Consider the following 24,761-nt stretch of genomic DNA (forward strand, 5'->3'; position numbering starts at 1 on the left):
TGCATTAACAGGTAGTAACTGTTATTAAACCGTGTACTAACTATACTTTAAAGGTTTTTTTAAGCATTAAAGTTAACAGCTGCATTAAAATAAGCCAGGGTGAGTTAGTGGATGTGCGCTTTTTACCTTCAGCGTTCACCTGGTAGCGTGAGACATTTGTGCAGTGAAAAGACTTCTCACTAATGTGCTGCTAAATCAGAAGACAATCAGTGATAAACCCATCTCTCCTTTCCTGACTCTCTCTAGACACAATGTAACTAAGACTTTCCTTTCAGGAGCCGGAAACAGGAATACTCACTGATAAAACAAATTAAGCTTGAACAAGAGAAGCTGGAGACAGATAACTCCTACAGGTCTCGATGGCGATGGAGAAAGATGGAGGGGTCTGACCTGCGGGCCACCTGGAAAACAAGCCAGTTGTGCCGCTACCCGCAGATAGATGCTCAGTGCTGCCGGGCAGCCGTTTGGCCACATCAATGGGAAATTAGGAAATTACAGGCACAGTGTACAGGAAATAGGTACAGTAAACACAAGTTGGAGAGTCCTGCCACAGAGCAATAGAAAGTAACTAGAATGTTTTCGCTCCTGTGATTTAACCATTTTTAGTGTGGTTTAAATGTATAACCAGTTATTTTACTGGATGGTAATGCTTTTACATTTTGCAGTAAATCCTTTTAGCAGCAGTGACCCCACAAGACAAACAAAGATGCACGCTTAATAAAAAGTTCAGTACCAAATTTCCTTTCCTCAAGAACGATGGTGATAACCGTGTAACTTGCTTGAAATATTTAACTGTCACAGCCAAGAGGAGCCTCAGGAGGCATGACAACTAAGCATAATGTGGTGTCCTGGATGGAATGATGGAACCAAAAAAAGGATATTAGGGAAAAACTGAGGAAATCTGAATAAAGTATGGAATTTAATTACTAATAACGTATCAATATCATTTCATTAATTTTAACAAATTACTACACCAATGCAAGATGTTAAAAATGAGGGAAAGTGGGTGCAGGTTATATAGGAACTCTCTGTACTATCTTCACAAGTTTTCTGTAAACCTGAAAATATTCTTTAAAAACAGGCTTATTAAAAAAAAAGTTTGTCAGCATTTATCCTCCACTATAGTGAATTAGAGTGATATCATTAACCACATGAAACAGAAGATACAAATCTCCTGAAGAAGCATCAGCATCTACATCTTTTAAATTTATATTCTGTACCAAAATAAAATGGAGTTGAAAAGGCCTACAATTTTGAAGCATCTAAGTATGGGAAAACATTCAAAAGAGTCATAAATGGAGACAATTTATTTTACAAGTCTTGTCTTATAAAAGCTAAGAAACTTGTCAAAGGATTTGTCAAAGAAAGTACTTTGAAGGGAGGCAAAAACAGAACTTGTGAAATCAAGGGATGAAATATTTACAAAAGTCGATATTCATACATGTCAGTACCAAAAAAAAAAAATTGAGAATATCCTCTGTTTAGTAGAATCTGCCCTAAGCTTATCACAGAATTTGCTCTAAAATCTACATGCAAGGGCATACACTCCTCTTCAACCTGCTGGCTGCCTTTTGCCTTGATTTAATTTTCCCCTTTCTCCTTTCACATTGTTTCCAACATGGAAGCAGCCAATATTTGCTATATAACATACACTAAGAAAGCTGAAGCGAGTCAAAAATCGTCAACTGGAGAAAATGTCCTGTGGGGATTTCTAACTAATATTTCTGATACACAGAGACCCCTTCATTTTCTTCCACTTCAGATTTGTGTGTTTGTGGGTTGAGGATGCTGAAATCAGAACTCCATCCAAGCTAAATGGCTAAAACAGTATGGTGAATCCTAAATATATTTCAATAATAAATTAGGATGCATTTTAAACAAAATAATGTTTAAGTTTATAAATATTATTATATATGTGAGTTCCAAAAACAAATTAAATCACATGATTTTATGAAGATCAACATGGACTTATTAAAATATTGCATTACATAGATAACCCATCACCAGCTTCTATAGAAGATAAGGATTTGCTTGTCTTTCTAAAATCTCCCAAAGACTTCTTACTATATACCACAGAAACATGAGTATCAGCAAAGAACTCATTTTCTCTCCTAAAATTAGCATATTCTGGGATATAAGTGCATTCTATCTGTTCACTCAGCAGTAAACATTTTTTTTAATTTAACTTCTTTATTGGAGTATAATTGCTTTACAATGTTGTGTTAGTTTCTGCCATATAACAAAGTGAATCAGCTATACGTATACATATATCCCCAGATCTCCTCCCTTTTGTGTCTCCCTCCCACCCTCCCTATCCCACCCCTCTAGGTGGTCACAAAGCACCGAGCTGATCTCCCTGTGCTATGCGGCTGCTTCCTACTAGCTATCTATTTTACATTTAGTAGTGTATATCTGTCAATGCTACTCTCTCACTTCGTCCCAGCTTACCCTTCCCCCTCCCTGTGTCCTCAAGTCCATTCTCTACGTCTGAGTCTTTATTCCTGTCCTGCCCCTAGGTTCATCAGAACCATTTTTTTTTAGATTCCATATATATGTGTTAGCATATGGTATTTGTTTTTCTCTTTCTGACTTACTTCACTCTGTATGACAGACTCTAGGTCCATCCACCTCACTACAAATAACTCAATTTCGTTTCTTTTTATGGCTGAGTAATATTCCACTGCATACGTGTGCCACACCTTCTTTATCCATTCATCTGTCGATGGACATTTAGGTTGCTTCCATGTCCTGGCTATTGTAAATAGTGCTGCAGTGAACATTGTGGTATATGACTCTTTTTGAATTACGGTTTTCTCAGGGTATATGCTCAGTAGCGGGACTGCTGGGTCATATGGTAGTTCTATTTTTAGTTTTTTAAGTAAACTTACTTCTTGAATTCGTATTTAATATATATTGAATAACAGCTACTAACTATTGAATGACTGGCATTTAACTCTAAATTATTATTGATATCATGAAAGGATAACTGTTAGGTGCATAAGCTACAGTCACATTGTCTTCAACAGTTAAATCTCGACCTTATGCTTGAGTATACATGATACTGGCAAGGAAATCTGTTGGAGATTGTACACAACCTGCTCTGGCCTTCTTAAAAGTCTTTCTGAAAGGTTATAAGAGTTAGCCCTGATAATCATGTAGTTAAATGAGAATTTCTTTTCTATGACATCTTTGAACTATCTTAAAACTATTTGTATACATGTAGTGTTTGTTTAGTTACTGTACAAAAATATCACAGAAAAAATTTTAATCTACTTTTAAGAATCATTGACTTTTACCTACCTACCTTGCTACCTAACCATCAAAAACCAATAATGGTTTTCCAGTCTCTCTGTTTATGCAGAGATGGACGAAAAAATATCAAAATAACGCAAAATTAGTTGTAGAGATTTTCTTACAAATTTTCTTGAACACACTTCCCCTCTAAAATAAAATGTTGTTGCTATCTTTAATTTTGACATTTCAACAGTTAAAACCCTTTGAGAGGTTCTTGGTCTCATTCAACGATGCCTAGGGTGTATTTTCCACAAGATAGAAGTTTCCTGAGATACACTCCACTGCTCATCAACTTTGCACTTCATTGCTTCCCTAGCAACCTGCAGGGAAGTTTAATTACTTTTTCATTTGATTTTCTGAAGAACCAAAGGGTGATTTTCTGGAATGTGATTTAAAAAAGAAGGTAGCCGAAAAAAGCTATTAAAATCTGACTTTTCCACATTATACCAGGATCAGCTGCCCGGAAATCTAGTCCCCTTCTGTGCTCCCAGAGCCACAGTCCACTGGAAGAGCAGCCAACCTGCAGATTTGCAAACACAATCTCCTGAAGGAATCTGACCTCAGTCCCTCTGGAGAGCCAAGAAAAGAGAAACCGGTCTTCTCTCGGGTCATCATCTTAATTCTCTGGTTCATCAGATAATGAAAAAGCAATTTCAGTCAACTGTGCATTTACATTCATTTCAGTTTACATTTTTCATCCGAAACCTTTATTTTGCCCTCATTTCCAGTTCTGCTTCCCTGAGGTATGAGCTGCCCTCTCTCACCTGTGTGGATAACATCCCTTCTGGAGTGTACAGTTGGCCTAAAAGCTACTAAACAAAATGGAAATAAAAGCTGAATGGTTGCTTTAAATACAAGTGGTACTAAAGAAGGAGCTGTAATAGGTTATTACAATAATTGGCCTGAGTGGACAAGGAGACCCTCACAAAGCAGCAGTATCTGTTTACCTCCATGCACAGTTTTTGTAGCATTTCCCCGAGACTCAAAGAAAAGAGCATTAAAAATAATTTCAATAACCAACTATTGGTCTGGGGCCCAAGACCCAGGTGCAAGACTTGCCAGACTTCTGTGGATTTATCTCAGCATAACACCATGCCTACTCTTGGCTAGGTGCGTACTTCTCACATGGATTCATAATAATATAAATCCATGTTTTGTGCTTTTCTTTTTTTTTTATTGGAGTATAATTGCTTTACAATGTTGTGTTAGTTTCTGCTGTACAATGAAGTGAATCAGCTATATGTACACATATATCCCCTCCCTCTTGGACCTCTTCTGCATGGGATAATTTCTACAAAGACAATTAGAACTACAGTGTCTATCTTGGGGAACTTTCAAGATGAACGAAAGGGGGCAAGGAGTTAAAATATAAATAAAAATGGAAAAGGAATAAAACTGCCAAAAAAAAATTAATTTCAAAATGACGGCAGCACTCCAGCCCTTTGAAGCTCAGGCATCTGGCCCTGAGAAGAATACAAAAGCAGACAAAGTCAGGAGAGAATGAAGAGCAGCCTGTGAGCCCCCTCCCTGGCACAGGAATAACATGCATTCAAAGGGGTTCTGAACACAGTTCTAATACATCTGACCAGTTTGCTTTCTGCGTCTTCAGTAAACGAAGGTACCCAGGAAGGAAGGAAGAACTGACAATAGTAAACCGTCACCTGGCAGCCTGACAGCCAGAACAGAAAATGCACGCAGGAACTCAAAAAGCCAAGCTGAACTACCATCCCCACAAAGCCTGGGGATACACTACACCACAGCCCAGGAGGAAACTCAGCTTCATAATGATGACCCTGAGTCAGCAAGGAAAGCTGAAGTTATTTTGAAAACAGTTATTAAAAGCAAGGCACTGTGTGAGTTCATATGCTTACCAAAAGATGGACTGCCCATCGTGGCACGCTGTGTAATAGCTACAAAGTAGAAATGACCCAAATGGCCATGAAAAGTAAAATGGATAAATTGTGATATCTTCACACAATGAATACAGTAGAGAAAATGACAGATCTACAACTACAGGCTCACAAGCATAACGGTGAGTGCAAGAAGCCAAACCTATGTAGTAAGGAAAAAAACACCCAAGAAATCATGCCTGGGGGTCAGGGAGGGGCTACGGTGATTGGAAGGGAGCACGGGGCTTCTAGGTGCATGCTGTTTCTAGATCTGGATGCCGAATATGAGAGTGTCCCATCTGTGAAGAGTCAGCAAGCTGTACACCAAGCTCCTCGCACTCTTCTGTAGGTGTATTTGTCTCTGAAGAACACATTCACAAAATATTACACAATATACTCGAGGAAGTATATATTTTTTATCTTCATGGGAAATTCAATCATGAACACTTCACAATTTGGATTTCATTTCAGAGGCAACCCATGGCAAAATTTGAAGCACGTGATGTTTATCTTTTCTACCTCAGTTCCATATTCTCTTTCTGGGGCTTTTCTACCTTTTGAATAGCAGCTCCCAACCAAACGTGGCTGCATTCCACACCCTCAATTCTCATTTCCTCAGCCAAGCTGAAGACATGCATGAGTCTCCCAGGGATCTTGTTAAAACGCAGATGCTTCAGTAGGTCTGTGGTGGGGCCTACAGTCTGCGCTGCTGGAAGAGCTCCCGGGTGTGGACAGTGTTGCTGGTCCAAGGCCCTGAGCTGCAGAGCCTGAGAAAAGATGTGATTTAAAACCAGTGTCTGCTGAGCTCCTGGGAGCTGAATAATGCCTGTCCTGGGAAACTGAGCATGGAACTCACGGCTTCCTTATGGCTGAGTTTTAGGACCTGTATCTGGTGGAACATTTTGGGCTTCCCTGTGCCTCTCAATTTGCATCCCTGTTAGCTCTACCGACTCAGGGACAAAAAACTAGCAGTTGGGGACAGTTAAGTAAGAACCTGTTCCTACTCTAGGGATTTTTGAACAATTTCTCATTAAGCCTTCACCTTTGGACTTCTTAGCATAGTGCTTTTTCCACAGCATTTGCAGAAGGGAGGGAGGGAGGGAGAGGAGGTAAAGGAAGAAAGGAAGTGAGCAAGCAAGCAGTTAGATTGCCTGGGAAAGTGCAGCAATGTAAAGTGCCGGCGTGACTTGCCAGATGGCTGAGGCTGCTTAAATCCAAGATGTCTCTTCCATGAGGGGCTCAGCGTGGAGTTATGGATATTTCGAGGATGAGTGAGGTTGTAGGGTGAGAATGGAGGGGTGGACACCAGGGTGAAGACGCCCTCTTCTCCCAGGGGGCATCTCAGAGCCATGAACACAGGGAGGGTAAGCCTCTTCTTGGCAGACAGAAAAATGTTAATAACTTTAAACCACCCCTGAAATTTGATATGTGGTTTTGAAGTGTTTAGGCATTTGGAAGGGGCACAAGGGGAATATAATATATGTATAAGGATTTTTCCAGATTCAAATAAATATTTGAAAAATTTCTGGTGCACATTTTATAAGCTGGAAGCAATAAAAAATGCTCTCTGATCTCGCCAGAACCGATTTGCATAACATAGGGAATCTCAAAAACAGAGTATCTGGAAAACTTTTTTTAGTAGCTGTGATGGTTAATGTCATGTGTCAGCTTGGCTAGGCTGCAGTGCTCAAATATTTGGTCACACATGTCTGGATGTTGCTGTGAAGGTCTTCTGTACGTGAGATTAACATTTCAATCGGTTAGACTTTGAGTAAAGCAGATTACCCTCCAGAACGTGGGCGGGCCTCATCCAGTGAGTTGAAGACCTTTAAATGAAGACTGAGCACCCCTAAGGAAGAGGGAATTCTACCAGCCCACTGCCTTGGGGCTCAAACTGCTGTATCAGCATTTCCCTGGGTCTCCAGCCTGCTGGCCCACCCTGCAGATTACAGACTTGCCAGCCTCCACAATCGTGTGAGCCTATTCCTTAAAATAAATCCACGCCCCCTCGCCTACACACACACACACACACACACACACACACACACACACACACACACACGCTCACATCTTATTGGCTCTATTTCTCTAACTAACTAACACAGTGGCTTATATCATTGTACTTTCCCTGGGGTTCATCACATGAACAAATGTACCAGCTTCACCATGAATATATGCTAGCACTGCTTAAAACAGTTGAATAAGATTATTCAGCTTACTTGGTTGAATAAACTGAATTCAATAAGAACTGAATTCTTATTAAATTGCTAAATAAGAATTTTAATTTAAAATATTATTCAACAGAATAGGTCACTTTTTAATGGCCCAAATGCTCACCTACAACGTAACATTATAATTCTCACCAGGGTTCATTAGGATTGTAACAGCCTATCCAACAGATCTGTGGACTTTTGTGGACAGATATTAGCCTGAAGACAGCTTATTCACTGTCATCTTTTAGGAGACAGGCAATGCACTATCCCTTTTAGACCAATATAAAACCTCCGCACCTGTACACACAGAATCAATCTAACCCTCATTTCTGGCTTTGTGCCTTGCTTTAGCCTCCCATGCATTTTCACTCAAGACTAGGACTGCTCGGACACAGTGCATGTTCCTATAGCATCAATTAGCCCATCCCTTAGGTCAATAGGTGAATGACGCAGAAGTGGAAGTTGCATTTCCCAGCATGTCGATGCTCTGCGCCCAAGTAACAGCCACCAAGTGCAAGCCCATTACCCCAGCTGAAGGCAGCCGGCTGCAGGTGAACACAGTCTGGACACACAATGCCCATTCCCCGGGGGCTTCCTCCCAGCACAGACGGTACACGTGCGTTGTCTTTGTGCATTCTGTCCTTGTTCCTGTAACTCAGCAGCCACAACCCATGCACCTCCATCCACCAAGTTACCTTCACCTTAAAAAACAAAGTGCAAAATCCCATACTTGCATTAAAACATTTACAGTTTTTCTGTACTGGTACCCTGGACTGTCGTATGTTTCTATTAAGCATCTAATGTGACTTTTTTATTGTGCTAATATCTTATTCAGATTGTTACTGGTTTTTTGAGTATGCTGGTTGCAAAGCTATACAGATATGGAGAGATCAGCCCCATCCCTACTTTTTTTCCCCATAGGTCCTTTGTGTGTTTGCAGAACATTAGGTTTGTCTGGAATACACATGCTGTGTTAGAGTAGAAATCCATGCACTGTAATTCATTCACTGACATCCCCAGGCTAATCATCTCTGCCAGACTGAAGTACATGCTCTGCCAACAGATCCCCAAGGAAGAAAAGAAAACATACTTGCATCACAAACACGAACACTAGTTTATGGCATGTCCATTAGAAAACATGACATATGAACGTCCTAAAACATGGATTTTCTAAGCAAATGTTGGTTGACTCCTCAGGAATTCGTCCACCTCAGCCAGAGCGGACTGTAACTGTTCTACAGGAGCAAGAATTACGAGGTGACTGGGTCACGCCAGGGGATGCACCGTGCAACCCCCACGCCTAAGGAGATGAGCAACAAGCCAGCGCCTGCTGCCTCAACCTCCCACCACCCCTCCACCTCGGGACCAGGCAGCCACAAGAGGCTCACAGCAGGTGAAACTTCCACCGCTGCACCCAGATTTCAGAATGAATAACTCATCTGCACTTGTTTGTTTTCTATCCAGACATTAAAAAAAAAAAACCACTCTAGGTCAGAGATACCATTATAACAAAATGGTCACTTGAGCATGCTCCATAATTGTAATGATCGCGAGGGGGTATCATGGCTGAACATGCCCATAAAATGCCCCCCAGAAGCTGAAATTGAAGAGAGTGGTTGCCCTCAGTGTGTGTATGGTGGGAGGGAGCTCTCAGAATGTGTCATTGTTTCGAGTGTTTCTGCTTGGTCACCTGAAAACGACAGGTGTGAGTACATTTAAGGGGCAAACCTTGACGGAGCCTGTATTTGGGACTGATCCAAAAAGATATGAGACACAGAGCTTTTGTAGCTATCCCAATTTCTTATCTCTGTAAAAAAGAAATTTTGTATTCCATATGTTTGCTTTTCTTGTGGTTAAGAAGCATATAATGTGAAATCTCTATTCTTAACAAACTCTTAAGTGTACGGTATTGTTGCCTACATGCATCTTATTGTGCAGATCTCTAGAGCTTTTTCATGTTGAACGACTGAAGCTCTATAACCCACTGAACTGCAGCTCTTCATTTCCCAATCCCCGAGCCCCTGGCAACCACCGTTCAACTTTCTAAGAGTTGACTACTTTAGATACCTCATATACGTGGAATTATACATTATTTTTCCTTCTGTGACTGGCTTATTTCACTTAGCATAATGTCCTCAGGTCCATCTGTGTTGTCACATACTACAGAAATTCCTTCTTTTTGTATAGTTGAGTAATATTCCATTGTATGTATATACCACATTTTCTTCATTCATTCATCTATCAATGGACACTTGAGCTGTTTCCACCTCTTGGCTATTGTGACTAGTGCTGCAATGATCACAGGAGTGCAGATATCTCTTCCAGATCCTGATTTCATTTGTTTGGATATACATGCAGAAGTGGGATTGCTGGATCTATGATAATTCTATTTTTAATTTTTTGAGGAGCCTCCATACCGTTTTCCATAGTGGCTGCACCAATTCACATTCCCACTAACAATGTACAAGGGTCCCAATTTCTCCACATTCTAACTAGCACTTGTTACTTTCTGTGTTTTTGATAACAGCCATCCTAACAGGTATGAGGCAATATTCCATTATGGTTTTGATCTGCATTTCTCTGATGATTAGTGATGAGCATATTTTCATCCCCATAAAAAGTTTTTTGACTGAAGGACAAAATATTCCAATAATGAAAGGAAATACCACTGTGGTACCAGAAAATATAACCTCTCATCACTAAATTCCCTTATTTTTATTTCATTCCTTTTTCTTTTCTTTTTTTTTTTTTTTAAACATATCTTAAAACTGTGACAAATACTTTCAGCTTCAAGTGAAGAGAAAGAAAGACATCAGGGTAAAAGGTGTTCTGGACATCTCAATGCTTTCAGAGCTCAGCCCTCCTCCTCCAAGGACACACCATCAGGGCAGCAAACCTGGAGGCAGAAAATACTGTACAGCAACATCTGTTAAGCCTGAACAAGGTAACTCAGGAAACTACAAGAACACCCAAGAGCAAAAAAGAGAGTAAAGACAGACTATCTTTGGGTCAAAATACTACCCCACAAACTTGGAAGGGGAAGAAGTAGAATGATTAAAATTCTAAGTTAGGGTACCATGGAACCACATGTTCACATCAATACGAATCTTCAAAGCAAGATCACGCCTGACACTTGAATTTACTAGGGCACATTCTCAGGTGGGAAACGGGTTGCAAACTGGAAAAAGTATCTTTCCCGCCTCTGTGCTTTGTCCTTCATGGAATATGCAAAACTGGAGATTCCTACTTAAAATCTGGATTTTTCACCATCCTTTATAAGTTGGCGTCGCTGGCAACACTGGGCCGATGTCCTGCATGGCAGCATCTGTCCGTCCCCCCAGCATATGAAGCAGAGGCTGCTACTGGGCCCCAATTCCACTCCACCAGGTCTATGTTACCTGCCTGGCCCCGGAGGCTTCAGAGTTTGTGAGCCCCGCTCCATTACATTAGTCACAGCCCACGGGGTGGTAAGAGGAGGGAACGTGGAGATAATTTGACAGGGCCTAGAGTCTCTCTTGCTGGAACTGTGACACCACCACACAAGATAAATGGAGATAACTGCTCTACTGAAGAGAGGAAGAAACTCCCTGAATTTAGTTTGTCCACTTGATTTTTCTTTTTCTTTTTTTTTAAATTAATGCCTTTATTATTATTTTTTAAACATCTTTATTGGAGTATAATTGCTTTACATTGTTGTGTTAGTTTCTGCTGTATAACAAAGTGAATCAGCTATACGTATACTTATATCCCCATATCCCCTTCCTCTTGTGTCTCCCTCCCACCCTCCCTATCCCACCCCTCTAGGTGGTCACAAAGCACCGAGCTGATCTCCCTGTGCTATGCGGCTGCTTCCCACTAGCTACCTATTTTACATTTGGTAGTGTATATATGTCAATGCCACTCTCTCACTTTGTCCCAGCTTACCCTTCCCGCCCCCATGTCCTTAAGTCCACTCCCTATGTCTGCGTCTTTATTCCTGTCCTGCCCCTAGGTTCATCAGAACCATTTTTTTTTTCGATTCCATATATATGTGTTAGCATACGGTATTTGTTTTTCTTTCTGATTTACTTCACTCTGTATGATAGACTCGAGGTCCATCCACCTCACTACAAATAACTCAATTTTGTTTCTTTTTATGGCTGAGTAATATTCCATTGTATATATGTGCCACATCTTCTTTATCCATTCATCTGTCGATTTGGTCTGCTTGATTTCTGACCCCCAGTGAGAGCTGGACCCAGACCACCCACCTTGTGATTCTTCCCGTTCATTATGCTCACTGGTGCCATCACCTCTGGAGAGAGAGAAACTGTCTAAGAAACTTTTGATTTTTGACTGGATATCATTTTAAAGCACCCCATTCCTGGTGCAGTCCCAGGCACACATGGATTAAAAAAAAAGTTTTTTAAATGAAGGAGTGAATGAATGACATAGGAAAAAGGCAAGAAGAGTTTCCTCTGCAGGCAAATAACAAAAATGATCCTTAAGACTGGGAACAATTTAAGATGAACTTCTTCCACAATATTATGCCCTCGATTTAAATGACGGACGAGATCGATAAGCAATGAAAACTAGAGAAACTAATGTTTTCAATCTTATACAGTTCTTGAGGATTTCAAGTCCTATTAGAACAGTATTTCTCACACTTGATAAACATGTAGACCTTATAAAAGAAAATATCTCCTATGGATTCCAGAGTTGATGTAAATATTGTTTATATCATGTCACTTAACTATAAACAAACATAAACCAGATATAAGCTCCTTATACTTATAGCTCCCAAACATTTATGTGACCAACACGCATTTGCAAAATCAGTGGAATGAGAATTAGCAACATTCATTTAAACTAGCAACATTCATTTAAATTAGCAACATTCATTTAAAATCAGTGGAATGAGAATTAGCAACATTCATTCACTTCTACTGAAACTACACCCCCATAGCCAATGTCAGTATGGTCCTGGCAGCTTGTGTGCTGCGCTTTCCAGCCACAGTTACAGGATCAAAACCCCACTCCCTGATCACTTTTCCATTGAGGACACAGACAACCCAACACTGTGTGCTGTTGGTCACTTTCAATTTACGTGGACACATCATTTGCACCAAGTCCACTGTTGTGCCTTCCTCATCAGCCCATGACAAGGAACGGATGCCATACAATCTTAAACACAGAGGCAGGTTTTGAAACAGTGTAGCCAAATCTGTCATGTAAGAGTCATCCAGGTGATTCCAAATGTGCTCAGATTAATTTGTTTTATATTATCATATAATGATAACATAAAATGAAAACATAAATGTTTAGTCTTCTAAGATTGCCAAGCATACACATAAAGACCCAAAGGGCCCCCAATTTGAGAAACACTCTTGACGTGAAATGTCCATAGTCTGGAGATGTGCCCTGAGGTATTTTTCTGCATTTATTATACTGCATCTCAGGTCCTTCAGATGTCAGAAACTCCTAGGTATTTAAAAGCGTGAGACAATGAGCTCCTTGAAGGTCAGGTCTACGAAGGAGCCTCTCTAGTGCCTGGGACACTGGCAGGTACATGAATACCGAGGGAATTAGAGAAAGAATGAAAGAAACATGTCTGAGCTACTGCATCTATATGTCTTGTTTTTATAAGACATATAGACTAAGGCCTTAAGGGTTAAAATTCACTTTTCTCTTTTTATAATTACTCTGACAAAAGCAATTATAATTTGGAAGACCCCAAATATTTACCAGTTGAAGCAGTGAAACTGTTTTTTTGAGGAATTAATATCAAAGAAATCATACGTGTCATTCCTCTGGGAAACAGTGTTTACTTTCCATTTTACAACCTGATATGAGACTAACAGAGTCAGATAGGAGCAGCCCAAATACCCACGATAAATACTCTCTTCCCATTTCTTCCCTCCAACGATATACTGCAGTCAGGTGCAACTAAGCTTTCACAAGCTACACATGAAGCAAGAAAGTATACTGTATATCCTCTTAGGAGAAGAAAGCAGACATTTGAATCACCTCGGCATCCTAACCTCCCCCATCATCAAAGGCTCTCTTCTCCGCCATCAGCCTCTAAGCTTCCATTCAAGGCAGATTAACCCGATTCAGCTACTTTCATTTTACAAATGAAATAAAATCATGTAACCTGGGAAGAAATCAAGAAAGAGGTTTTACAAGCTCCAAGTGACCGTGTATTTGAACAGTGATTCCGGAGAGAAGTAAATGAAAACTTCAGGCTAAAAGACAAGCTAGAGAAGAGTCTGTGGTCCTTGGAGGGTAGTCTTCCAATGACACCCCATCTTAAGCCTTTTTCTTTTTACCCATACCGTAAGGGCTGAGTAAACAATCTCTCACCAAAACCTGCCAGCAGAGCTCTGAACAATCAGCAAGATCTGAGGGTCAGAGCAGGCCACTGTCTGTATGGCCAAAACTGGCAGTCCTCTAAGGATGCGAGGCCAGAATACCTTTCTGGGGCCAGGAGGCCAAAAAGAAATTACTACCTCGAGATGAAATTCAAATATCAGAACCAGAAGAGGCCACCACCAGCAAGCAGAGCTCATAAAAAATAAGCCATACAGAGACTCCTGCTGGGCCCAGGAGCAAGGTTTGGATGGTTCAAGGAAGAGCTGTGCTTCAAATGGACAGGTTTCTCCCCCTCAGCAGTAGTGTAATGACACATAATTGTGATAGAGGATATACTGAAGAGGAAAAACAAAAAGCAACAGACCAGAAACAGTTAGAAAGTAAAGATATATATAATCTATATAGAGAGACAGAGACATATAAAGATATACATATATACATACACACACACACACACATACATATCCCCAGTTCTGAATGCAGAAAAGGCAGGAAATCTCTGGAAAGCTTGTGGCTAGCACACTGATAGGCCTCAAAGCCAGTGCCAAAGGTAAGCATCACACACAGTCAAAAGCATCTTTGAACCTCTTCCAGGACTGAAGTCCAACCCACTAGGGTGCCTCAAGGCTGGAACCAATCTTTCTCTCCTTGGATGAGCAGCAGATATTACTGGCAACATGGGTGAAAAAAATATACTTATCTTCAAACATTAAAAACACAGTCCAAAGCACCCAGATGCTCACATGTGGAAGATACTCAAGAGCTGAGATCAAACAGAGAAGAGCTGATTTAACTCTCGCATACCAAGCTGTCTCAGGGCCATACCCTCATTGAGTGGGAAGAGAGGGGAAACTGAGGCACTATCTAATCAAGCAGTGTCTCTCTGTCTGCTTGTCTTCTGCCTCCTCTCACCCTGTCCCCCTCTCACTCCGTGTCTCCAGCCCTCTCTGTGTTTACCTCTCTCTTTGCGTCCATCTCTCCTCTCCCTTTCCCATCCTGCCAAGCACCATATCATGAAGGTGAAGTGGGCTTATGAAGCAACTGCACTATTACAAAAGAAGACGATCACAGGCTAAAGCCCTAAAGTGGACCCCAAGAAAGGGAAATGTAAAGGAGTCCCTGACAATGAAACTATGCCTCTGCCTACTTGTAGCTTCGTGTTTTTTAAAACGTCCTAGTTAAGTGGGATTGGTGTCACCTGTTGCTTTTCCTCTCCATTTTAGTCATCATCTTCATAGTTATATGGACGTGCCGAAGTAAACCTTTTTGACAATCCATATAACAGTTCACACGTGGGTAGTTTTGGTTCTTCTCAATTAAATTTCTTGTTTCTAAGTTATTCAACAGAAGACTCTTCTTCAACGTTGTGTGTGTAGAAAGGGCACAAACCATGTGAAACAGCTTGACCACACAGGTCTGATTTTGGTGCCTGAACAAATCCCACCCCAGCCCTGTCTGGCAGGTCACCAATCATGCTAACTCCTGTTACACCAGAGGCACCCACCCACCCTGGGTCTAATCTGGCTATTGTGACAAAACTGGTGCCCATTCACAAGTCCATTGTGGTTCTGGTGCCAGCTGGACCCTCGCGTTTCTGTTTGTGAGAATGTGGGGTTCTAAGTTAAAGTGAATCAGTCCAAAAATGACACTCAAAATTGCTACAAATGGAATTGAGAACACTCTGAAAAGCTTCGGCTCTGACTAGAGGAGAGAGGTGAATTCCTGTCATGACCCCGCCTCAGTCGAATGCTCAATGCACACACACACAGACACACACACCCTATATCCTTCTCTCCTTGCCAATCTCGGAAGACATCAGCTCTCACCAGAATGTGAAAATATAGGGAGGGAACCAACAAAAGAAATGAAGAGAATGCATGCAGCATGAACTAACTGCATTCTCAGTATATGAAGCAGGGAATCAAAGAACATTCAGCAAATATTTATTGAGTGCATTTATTGAGTACCTACTGGATACAAACCTCCCTTTCACCAAGATAATGCCCCTGACACCAGAAACTGGCTCCACTAGGTAATTACAACTCTGCTCTCTGTTTCTCCCCAGACATTCTCTTCCCACTTCATGGATTTTTCTTGGCCTGATACAATCCTCCTTCCGGAATTCTCTTACGTAACTACATTGCCTTGCCCATTCTGGTTTCACCTGCTGGCTGACCTAGTTCCAGCTTACTGGAACTAGTGGTAACGGCCCATCCTGACCCTCTGGACCATTTACACCTGCCCAGCTCAGGTTAACAGTGTCACATGGGGGGACACTCCCCTCCCCAACCTTTAAGGAAAGAAGTCCCTCAGTTTCTAAGAGAAGACCAACTTGAGAATTTAACACATCACCCAGAGACCATTTTTATTCTTTCACAGTGCAATATCATTTTCTCTCTAATATCACAATTATCGATGACTGAGGACTTTAACCCAAATTTGTTTAATATTTTGATCTAAGAGTTCGAATGATCTTTGAAATGGAAATCACTACCACGTTTTGCCTTTGCAGGAACCAAACACTCCTATATCTGATATCTGTTCTGCTTAAACTGTACACAAATACCCCCCTAGGATAGGGATGGGACAGGGTGCCACCTGGGGGAAGATGGAGTGCCAGGTGGGAAACTAAGGCACCAGATGAAATGGCACACCTTCCCAGAGAGACAATTTTCCCCCTGGAAGAATATATAATATTTTATGCTAAACCAAGCCACAGTATATTATAAAGTGAACATGACTTCTTTTTTTTAAGGTAAAAACTCAAGAATTCAAAGAAAGTTCCTGCTTGCAGGCAGTCTGTTGGGTTATGTCCACAATACATGGGGTTTCCTGCAAATAACTCTCCTGCCTTTACATGTTCTCTGAGGAAATTTTTGAGAAATATTTCACCCACACTATGAACTTCTTGAGGGCATGAACCACATCTCCTCCTTCTCTTTGTCTCCAAGTACCTAGGACAGTACCTAAGACAGTGGCACAAAACAGGCACTCAACAATGTTTGCAGAATTAATTTGGCTGAAATAATGGCAATGACATTGTCAATAACGAAAGATTTTTATCACATTTGAATGGGAGGAAGGGAAGATGAACATGTATGAGGAAGTAGAATAGAAGCAATCCAATTTACCAAAACAGCTAATGGCTGCCATAGTAACAATCAGGTGAAGCAATTCAGTTTAGTTCTTTTCCACTGGAACGAGTACAGGAAGGCAAATATTGTACTTGTTAATCTTGCAGAAGACAGGGGTGGGGCTTAGGACACAAGACTACCAGGTGACACTGGTGCCATTATATTTAATAACATCTCAAGAGTCGGAAAGGCATCGTGATAATAATAATGTCACCAATAATATTAAGACCTGGTTGTATGCTGATCCTAAGAAGGTCATTTTCATCATTTAAAGGTTAAGTGTCAAATATTGGCTGCTGAGACTTAGCAACTCTGAAAAGTAGTTCAGTGTCTGTGTATGCGTGTGTGTATGTGTATGTGTGTGTGTATAAAATATGGTGTGGTCTTACCTTTTCTTATTCTTAATACTGTTACCTTTTTAAACTAGCTGGACCCAAACCAAGTTACAGATGAAAGATGATTCAAAGTATATGGTTATAGCAAAGTTTAAATTTTTCTACTTCCCTGGTGGAGACACTGCATTTTCACTCATCTGTAAATAACAGAAAAGATGGGTATCGCGCCCACTTTCTCTACACAATCCCTCTTATACTGCAGTGAGTAACCGTCCATGCCCAGTATTCCCTGAACTTTCCAAACAGGAGGGAGAAGTTGGGCGGAGGAGGAAGTGAGGACTTCCAGCCCTGCAGGTCTAAGCGGTGACTGGGTGAGCCAGGCCGCTGCTGCCTTCCAGGGCTATTTCCTTTTCTGAGTCTTATGTCTCAGATATGTGAACTGCCGACCAAAATGTTCAGATCTTCCTAATAATGACAACCAGAGATACATAAAATTTCAATGAAAATCCAGAGAGCAGAAAAACATTTCATACTATTAAGATGTTTGTAGCGCCTGAGGAAGAAGTAAAAATAGTTCAAGACATACCATGACTCTAGGCAGAGATAGATGCAAATTAATCTCAATAAAACCTGAATATCTTTCCCACCATGCCCTGAACCTGCAGGCATCCCCTTTCCCCCTGAGAATTAAGTAACTTGATACTATGTTATTTCTGTCACAGACACAAGAGTAGAGAGTTTACTGTATGATTTTATTCTATGGTATAAAAAGTGAGAGTTTTAAAATTCACAACATCTGGGATCAAATGCTGCTCTTTTAGTAACTGGGCAAGTCCCTTAACATCCTTAGGTCTAAATTTCTCCATTAATCACAGATAAGAACGTCCACCCCCAAGGTTATTCTGAGTATTAAACGAATTAACCTGTAAAATGCCTAGCACATAGTAGGCATCGGTGAATCTTTGTGTGCAGCAATATAAATGCGCAACAATGTCTTGTTTTCTACGTAGTAGCAGGAAAACAACAAACACAAAAACTACAATAGAGAATGGCAAATTGGCTAGCGGCCCAGGTCACCGAGCGTTGCTGCTCCGGGTGCAGCCTGGAGGCCAGGAGTAGGAGGTGATGTAATCAAGTCTCTGAGGTTCGGGGAGCGCTCCTAAACCAGCGTCCCGGAAGAATCTCCGGACGCTGTGGATTTCACTCTGGCTTATGAAACTCAGAAATAAGCAAGTGAAACTTTCTCCCCGAACTGTGACTCGGAACGCTTTCCTTTTCCTTAACTCTAGGGGATCCCGTCTTGGAAGAGTTAAAAGTGCGTCGGTGAATGGAGGAAAGCGCGAGAGAGAGACAGAGAGAGACAGAGAGAGAGAGTGTCCACTGGGTCTGCACACTCCGAGTGTAAGAGGGAGAGATGGCAGCGTCCCAGGGAGGACAGAAACACCACCACCACCTTCCGCTCTGCAAACCACACACGCACCTGGGGATGAACTTGACCTCGTCCCCGAGTCGCGCCTGGAAGTCCTGCCAAGCCTGGCCCGGGCTCGCCGAGTCCCAGTGGGCGGCCAGTGCCGCCGCCGCGTCCTCGTCGCCCTCGTCCTCCTGGCTGTCCCCGGGGTCGGACCCCACTAGGGCCGCAGTGAACACGGGCTCCCGCGGCCCCCGGCCCCAGCGCCGTCTCCCGCGGTGGGCCCCGCGGAAGCCGCGCGCGAACTCCTGGAAGGTGATGGCGCCGTCGCGGTCGGCGTCGAGCCGCTGGAACACGGCCTCGGCGTCGGCCGGCCGCACGCGCAGCTCCGCGCACAGCGCGCTGAACTCCTCGCGCTCCAGGCGCCCCGAGCGGTTCGCGTCGCAGGCGGCGAAGACAGAGCGCAGCCGGGCCAGCTCCTCCAGGTCCCCGTCCGGCTCCATCCCGCCGGTCGGGGGCGACCGAGAGGGCTCCGGGGCGCGCGGCCCGCTCGGGCAGCGGTGACGGCGGCGAGTCGGAGGCCACCTGCTGCCGCCGGGAGCTGCGGCAAGTTCGGCGAGTCAAGCAGGTTAGGCCACTGGCGGGAACGTCCGGGCGGGGCGAAGCGCCTGGGTGGGTCGGGACGGCGCGCTCCGACGTGGCTCCGCGCGCGGACCCTGGCCGGGCTCAACCCCAGAGCGGTGCGAGCGCGCCTCTAGCCCCGCGCACCACGCAGCAGCGCCCGCCGCGATTGAGCGCCCGGCGCGGCCTCACGCACTTGCCCAGCGAGGCCCGGCTCCGCCCAGCCTGGGAGGAGGAGCGCCCCGCTCCGGTTCCCACGCCTTCGAGAGTCCGGCTGTGCTTTCCTTGCGGGTCCCTGGAACCTGTGTTTGGGGCTCCTGGAGTTGGCGAGCCCGGCCGGAACTGGGGGTGAGGCAGAAGCGTTGCCAGGCCCTTCGGCATAAACAGTGTTTGCTCGGGTAAATCGAGGGCTGGTATGAGAGGCTAACTGGATAGAAAGGGGAAAGGAAGTTAGGGGTAGGATTCCAAATTGGTTAACGTTATGTGTATTTTATTATTTTCTGATTCCGGAAAATTGGTAAACTTCCGTGTATACAAGTTTTCTCACAAACCAAAGTATGAGATTTACCAGAATACCCCATTCTCTGATTTTCCTGGCTTTCTTTAATGCATGTCCCTCCAACGTTAAGGTCCAACTAGTTAATGCACAGTAGGAATCACATAGATCTTCCAGATCCTCAAATCCAAATAATTTTTCTCAGTCCTTGTCTCCTCAACCTGAGAGAAAATTAATAACCAAAATCCTTGGCAGGCAGCAATATTTAAACAAGGACTGAGGTAGCTTTTTTTTCCCTTTAAACAAATCTTACGGAAATTATGCAGATGTATGTTACCCTTTGATCTTAAACATTTATTTCAACAATGCTATTGTTTCTTTAATATTGGCTGCTTCATGGGTATAAGATCTTTAAAATTCATCCATTTTTATCCTTTTAAAAAAATCTTGTCTTATTTCCAAGAGGCCCTCACTCTGTCATATGATTTATGTATATGTTCCCTTTGGTGATTCTCATAGCCTGTGAAAGTGCATTTGGGTTATTTTTACTTTATTCACGTGAATTTCCTCCACTTTTTAGATTTTATTTTATTTATTTCCATTTCTTTTAGTTATGACTGTATTTCACTTATTCTCATTCTGGATTCTCTTTATTGCTTACTACTTTGTTTTCGATATAATAAAAATAGAGTATTTGACTGACACAGTTCCTCAAGCTCGTGTTCTTAAACAGAAAGCTAAGTGCTAAACATCTGAGGAACTGTTTCTTCTTATAGTACAATAAATAAAGTCAACACTCACAGCATCTGTAAATACCACTGATAATTGCCATCTGTAAATTTAACTGGTAAATTATGAGAGGCGTTCTATTAGAAGCCCTGGACTTAGCAATCTAATGGCTAAGTGAATACAGTACTATACAAGTAGATGGCTAATACATTGAAATGAATTTTATTATCAGTGCAATATAAGTCGTTACTGATTTTTGAGTTTATGTGCTTTCCTGTTTATTCTAAAGGTTGATTTTTTCCATATAAAGAAGAAATGGGGCTTCCCTGGTGGCGCAGCGGTTAAGAATCTGCCTGCCAATGCTGGGGACACGGGTTCAAACCCTGGTCCTGGAAGATCCCACATGCCACTGAGCAACAAAGCCCGTGGGCCACAACTACTGAGCCTGCGCTCTAGAGCCCGTGAGCCACAGCTACTGAAGCCCGCGTGCGTAGAGCCTGTGCTCCGCAACGAGAAGCCACCACAATGAGAAGCCTGCACACCGCAACAAAGACCCAATGCAGCCAAAAATAAATAAATAAAATAATTTATTAAAAAAAAAGAAGAAATGGCTAGCTTGGTAATGCCTTTAAAGCTTTACAAATCTACTTATTAAACTGAATCTCTGAAATATTATTATCATTATTCTGTTAGTGATTAATAAATAGCTGTATTTTTCAAAATAGATGAGTTAATAATATTTTTAACTGCTTAGGCAGAAGTGCTTTTTTTGAAGACTGCTCATGCAGCTTCCTTCATTAACTCACTCTGACCTTTGCACTCAATTGTAAATTCTTATATTCTTTCACCTGCTTTGTCCTTTCTGTAAGCCCCTTCATTGAAGAGTCGTCAAGAAACATGGATTATTCCAAATGTCTTGTGTACACGTCTCATTTCCACTGATGTGAATCTGCTCCAGACCTACTGTAACAGTTATCTATCACTACATAACAACACAACAAACACCTAGTGATTTAAAACATCAACCATTTTATTTGTTCATAATTTCATTGCCATCAACTTGGGCAGGGCTCCAGTAGGTGGTTTTTCTGCTGGCCTGTCTAGGATCATGTAGTCATGATAGCTTTATTGTGGCTGCATGGTCTTAAGCGTCTAACCCATATGTCTGAATTTGGTGCTGGCTGATAGCTGGATATGTCTTTAGGAGGCTAGCACCGGCTTTGTCATATGGTGGCAGTGTCTCATGAGTGTAAGTCCCAATGCAGAAATGCTTTTCTAGCCTCAGCTTGTGTCATGTTTGTTGATATTCCATTGATCAAAGCAAGTCACATGGCCAAGCCCTAAGTCAATGGGGGAGGGGATTATACAAGGTCATGGATACAGGGAGATGTACTTTATCAGGGGCCCTTACTATAACAATATACCATACCTAGCCTCTAATACATTCTCTTGGGCTCCTGTCCTTAACGATCTCCTGTTCATTCTACAACCACAGCTGGACAGTCCTTCTTAAACATCAATTATTCTGTCATTCTGGAACTCAGTCGTTCTGAATCAGTGGTAATTTTGTTCCCCAGGAAACATCTGGCAATATCTGGAGACATTTTTGGTTGTCACAATTCGAAAAGGGGCAGATGCTAGTAGTATCTAGTAGGTAGGGGCCAAGGATGCTACTAAACAGCCTATGATGCACAGGCCCAGCCACCTATAACAAAAAATTATCTGGTCAAAAATGTCAATAGTCCTGAGATTGAGAAATCCTGCACCCTAGCTCATCAACCCCCAGAGAATCAAGGGTAAACTCTTCATCTGGGCATCCAAAATCCTCTACAGTCTGGTCCCATCTTATATATCCAAACATCTCTCCCTTTAATCTCCATCAGGGCTCCTACTGTCCCCCAGATATGCCACACTTGATTACATGATTAACTGAATAGCTTCTCATTGTCATGACGACAAACATCTTTTAGCTGTTTTCTCTTCTGCCTAATCAAACCATTTCCCAGCCTCAGGTGAAGAGTTGGATCCTGCTTTTCCTATCAAAGTTTCAATTTCATTGTGGCCTGTCACAAGGACAGTGCTGAGCGTGTATTATGTCAGCTCAGGCCATAGGAATGTTTTTCTTTTTTAGTCTTTTTCACGGTTTTAATTTTTATGTTAAAACTCTGATTCATCTGGAATTTATTTTGGGTCAGGTGTGAGTTGTAGATTCAACTTTATTTTTTTCTGGCTTTCTACCGAGTTGTCTCAACACCGTTTATTCAAGAATCTCTTCTCCATGGATTTAAATACCACCTTTAGCATATACTAAATTCCTGTACGTATTGGAGCTTATTTCTGGACTTTCTAGCCTGTTCGATTGAGGAATCATTCACATCTTGAGCTTATAAAAAGATTCCTAAAGGAGTCCTATTGAGTTGCCTTTTGTATTTTTAAGTGTTTAAAGTACCTCACAAGGTACTAAGGAGTGCTTTTGAATATTTCCAGCAATATACTCAGGGGAAGGCCAAGGTTATATAATCTGTCTCTAATTTTTTGAAGAATTAAGAGGAAAGAGAGGAGAAGAAAGAAATAGGAGGCATTTCTTTTCTGTTTTAGCATCCAGAAACAGCTAGCGAGGAATTGGAGATAACAGAGCAGCCTTTGAGAGCCAGTGAATTGGAAGGTAAGGAGAGCTTGCTTGTAGTTATCAGCATGACTTTTTAGAAAGATCAGCTTGCTTTGTGGCTGCTCAAGGATTTTAAAAATCACAGATAATCTTGTTAGAGCATGTTTCTCAAAAGAGTGAAAAGACACTAATGTGATCAAATACATTTCTAAAACACAAATACATTTCGAAAAGAATCCTACTGTATCTCTTCTTGGATGAGATAAAGAAAGCTGTTTATACTTGTTTAATCTAATATTTCCTAAATGTATTTGACCATGGAAGCTTTTAGTTTGGGGTTTTTGGTTTTTGTTTCCGTTTCTGAGGGCTTTCCACAGAGTTTGTGCTCTTGAGAACATACTTTGGGAAATCTTGTGATAGACAATGACTAGGATGATGAGTCATGAGAAATTATCCTTTGCCACTACATCATAAATTGATCCAACTTTCTATAGCTGGGAATGAGCACCACCCCTTAACCTCCTCTTCACCCAGTAAATGGGAGAGGCTTTTAACAGAAGCCTATTGTAATCTACCCTATAGGAGTCCCTACAGGTACAAGAGCCTTCCTCAGAGCCTTACTTAACACTGAAGTTACTCTGACCCAGAAGGATCTGATAAGCCTGTTAAGATGGAACTAGATATCCAAGTAATGGTATACCACTGAGGAACCAATTAGTAGGTTCAGGAACTCTCTCAAACAAACACAGCCCTGCAAGAGCTTGTGTCTTAGTCTTCTCATGAGTATCTACTCAAGGCTTACTATTCCTAAGGAAGTTATAGGAAAATTTTGAATATTTTACAAAGAAGAATATGTCAGCAAATTTACATCACAGTGATTTACTTACTCTTTATGTAAATACGGAAAAAGAATAACATCCACGAACCCAGAAAGTACAAATAGGAACATTTTATCATATTCACATCAGATATATATATATATATATTTTTTTTTAGAAAATAAAGAATTATGGATGCAGTTGAACTTACTCTTTGATTGCCTATCGTTTCTGTAATCAATAGATAGCATTGTTATATGTATGTATGTGCTGGCAGTCAGACTTTGGTAAATCTTTCACTGTAAAAAATTAAGTATCTCTATAATGCTCCAAACAGTATCAAACACCATTTTACAGACCAGAGCAGAGTCGGCCTCCAGTACTAGAACTGAGTGAGAAGTGTTGAATTTCAAACTTCTGATCCCATTATGTGATGACCAAGCAAAGCTCATATGTCATTTCCCCACATTGGTAAACCACGTATCTTATACATCTTGCACCTCTCAGTTGAGACAAAAGTTTGCATTTCATATTATATATGCAGGAAATAGAGAGAGAGAAATTGAGCCCAGTGCAAACATATCCATCTCAACTTTTGGACAGTAGAACAGGGCCAACTGTGGTAAGCAGAATTCTTCAATATCCCCCATATTCCCACTTCTTGGTGTACATGCTCTGAATAATCCCCACCTTTTCAAAGTGACCAAGCCTTGTGAATTGGATGGGAGAATCATTCCTGTGATTACATTATGTTACGTAAGACTCTGAGCAGCCTGGAGTGACGATTCTTCTGCTGGTCTTGAAGAAGTAGTAGCTGCCATATTGTGAGAGGGCCCTATGGCTAGGACCTGAGAGGTTAGATTTA

At 41.8% G+C, this 24,761-nt stretch overlaps 2 protein-coding genes and 1 long non-coding RNA gene across 7 annotated transcripts in view; 2 read left to right on the forward strand and 1 right to left on the reverse strand.

The window, feature by feature from the left end:
* Nucleotides 1–24,761, forward strand: part of LOC309664475 (uncharacterized protein) — a 125,039-nt gene that overhangs the window by 85,573 nt on the left and 14,705 nt on the right. For 2 of the 3 annotated variants that reach the window (XR_014265776.1, XR_014265777.1), the window contains one exon: nt 276–12,245. The exons of the other annotated variant lie outside the window; for it this stretch is intronic. The gene's annotated coding sequence lies outside the window, so the exon portion shown is untranslated. Of the gene's footprint in view, nt 1–275; nt 12,246–24,761 lie in introns of those variants that run through there. 3 annotated transcript variants of the gene reach the window in all.
* The window catches only part of RASEF (RAS and EF-hand domain containing), a 124,247-nt gene that overhangs the window by 67,181 nt on the left and 32,305 nt on the right, over nt 1–24,761 (reverse strand). Inside the window, exon 1 of one of the 3 annotated variants that reach the window (XM_082469640.1) lies at nt 18,697–19,637. The exons of 1 other annotated variant lie outside the window; for it this stretch is intronic. In XM_082469640.1, the coding sequence (XP_082325766.1) occupies nt 18,697–19,127 (431 nt within the window). In that variant the 5' untranslated portion in view covers nt 19,128–19,637. Of the gene's footprint in view, nt 1–18,696; nt 19,638–24,761 lie in introns of those variants that run through there. One more of the 3 variants, XM_082469639.1, reaches the window with a different exon arrangement.
* Nucleotides 19,570–24,065, forward strand: LOC309664536. Its single transcript, XR_014265902.1, has 2 exons — nt 19,570–19,643; nt 20,760–24,065. It is a non-coding gene; the product is annotated as an uncharacterized lncRNA (long non-coding RNA).

This window comes from Balaenoptera physalus (genome assembly GCF_965194825.1).
Source record: "Balaenoptera physalus genome assembly, chromosome: 7".
In the NCBI taxonomy this organism is placed as follows: Eukaryota; Metazoa; Chordata; class Mammalia; order Artiodactyla; family Balaenopteridae; genus Balaenoptera; species Balaenoptera physalus.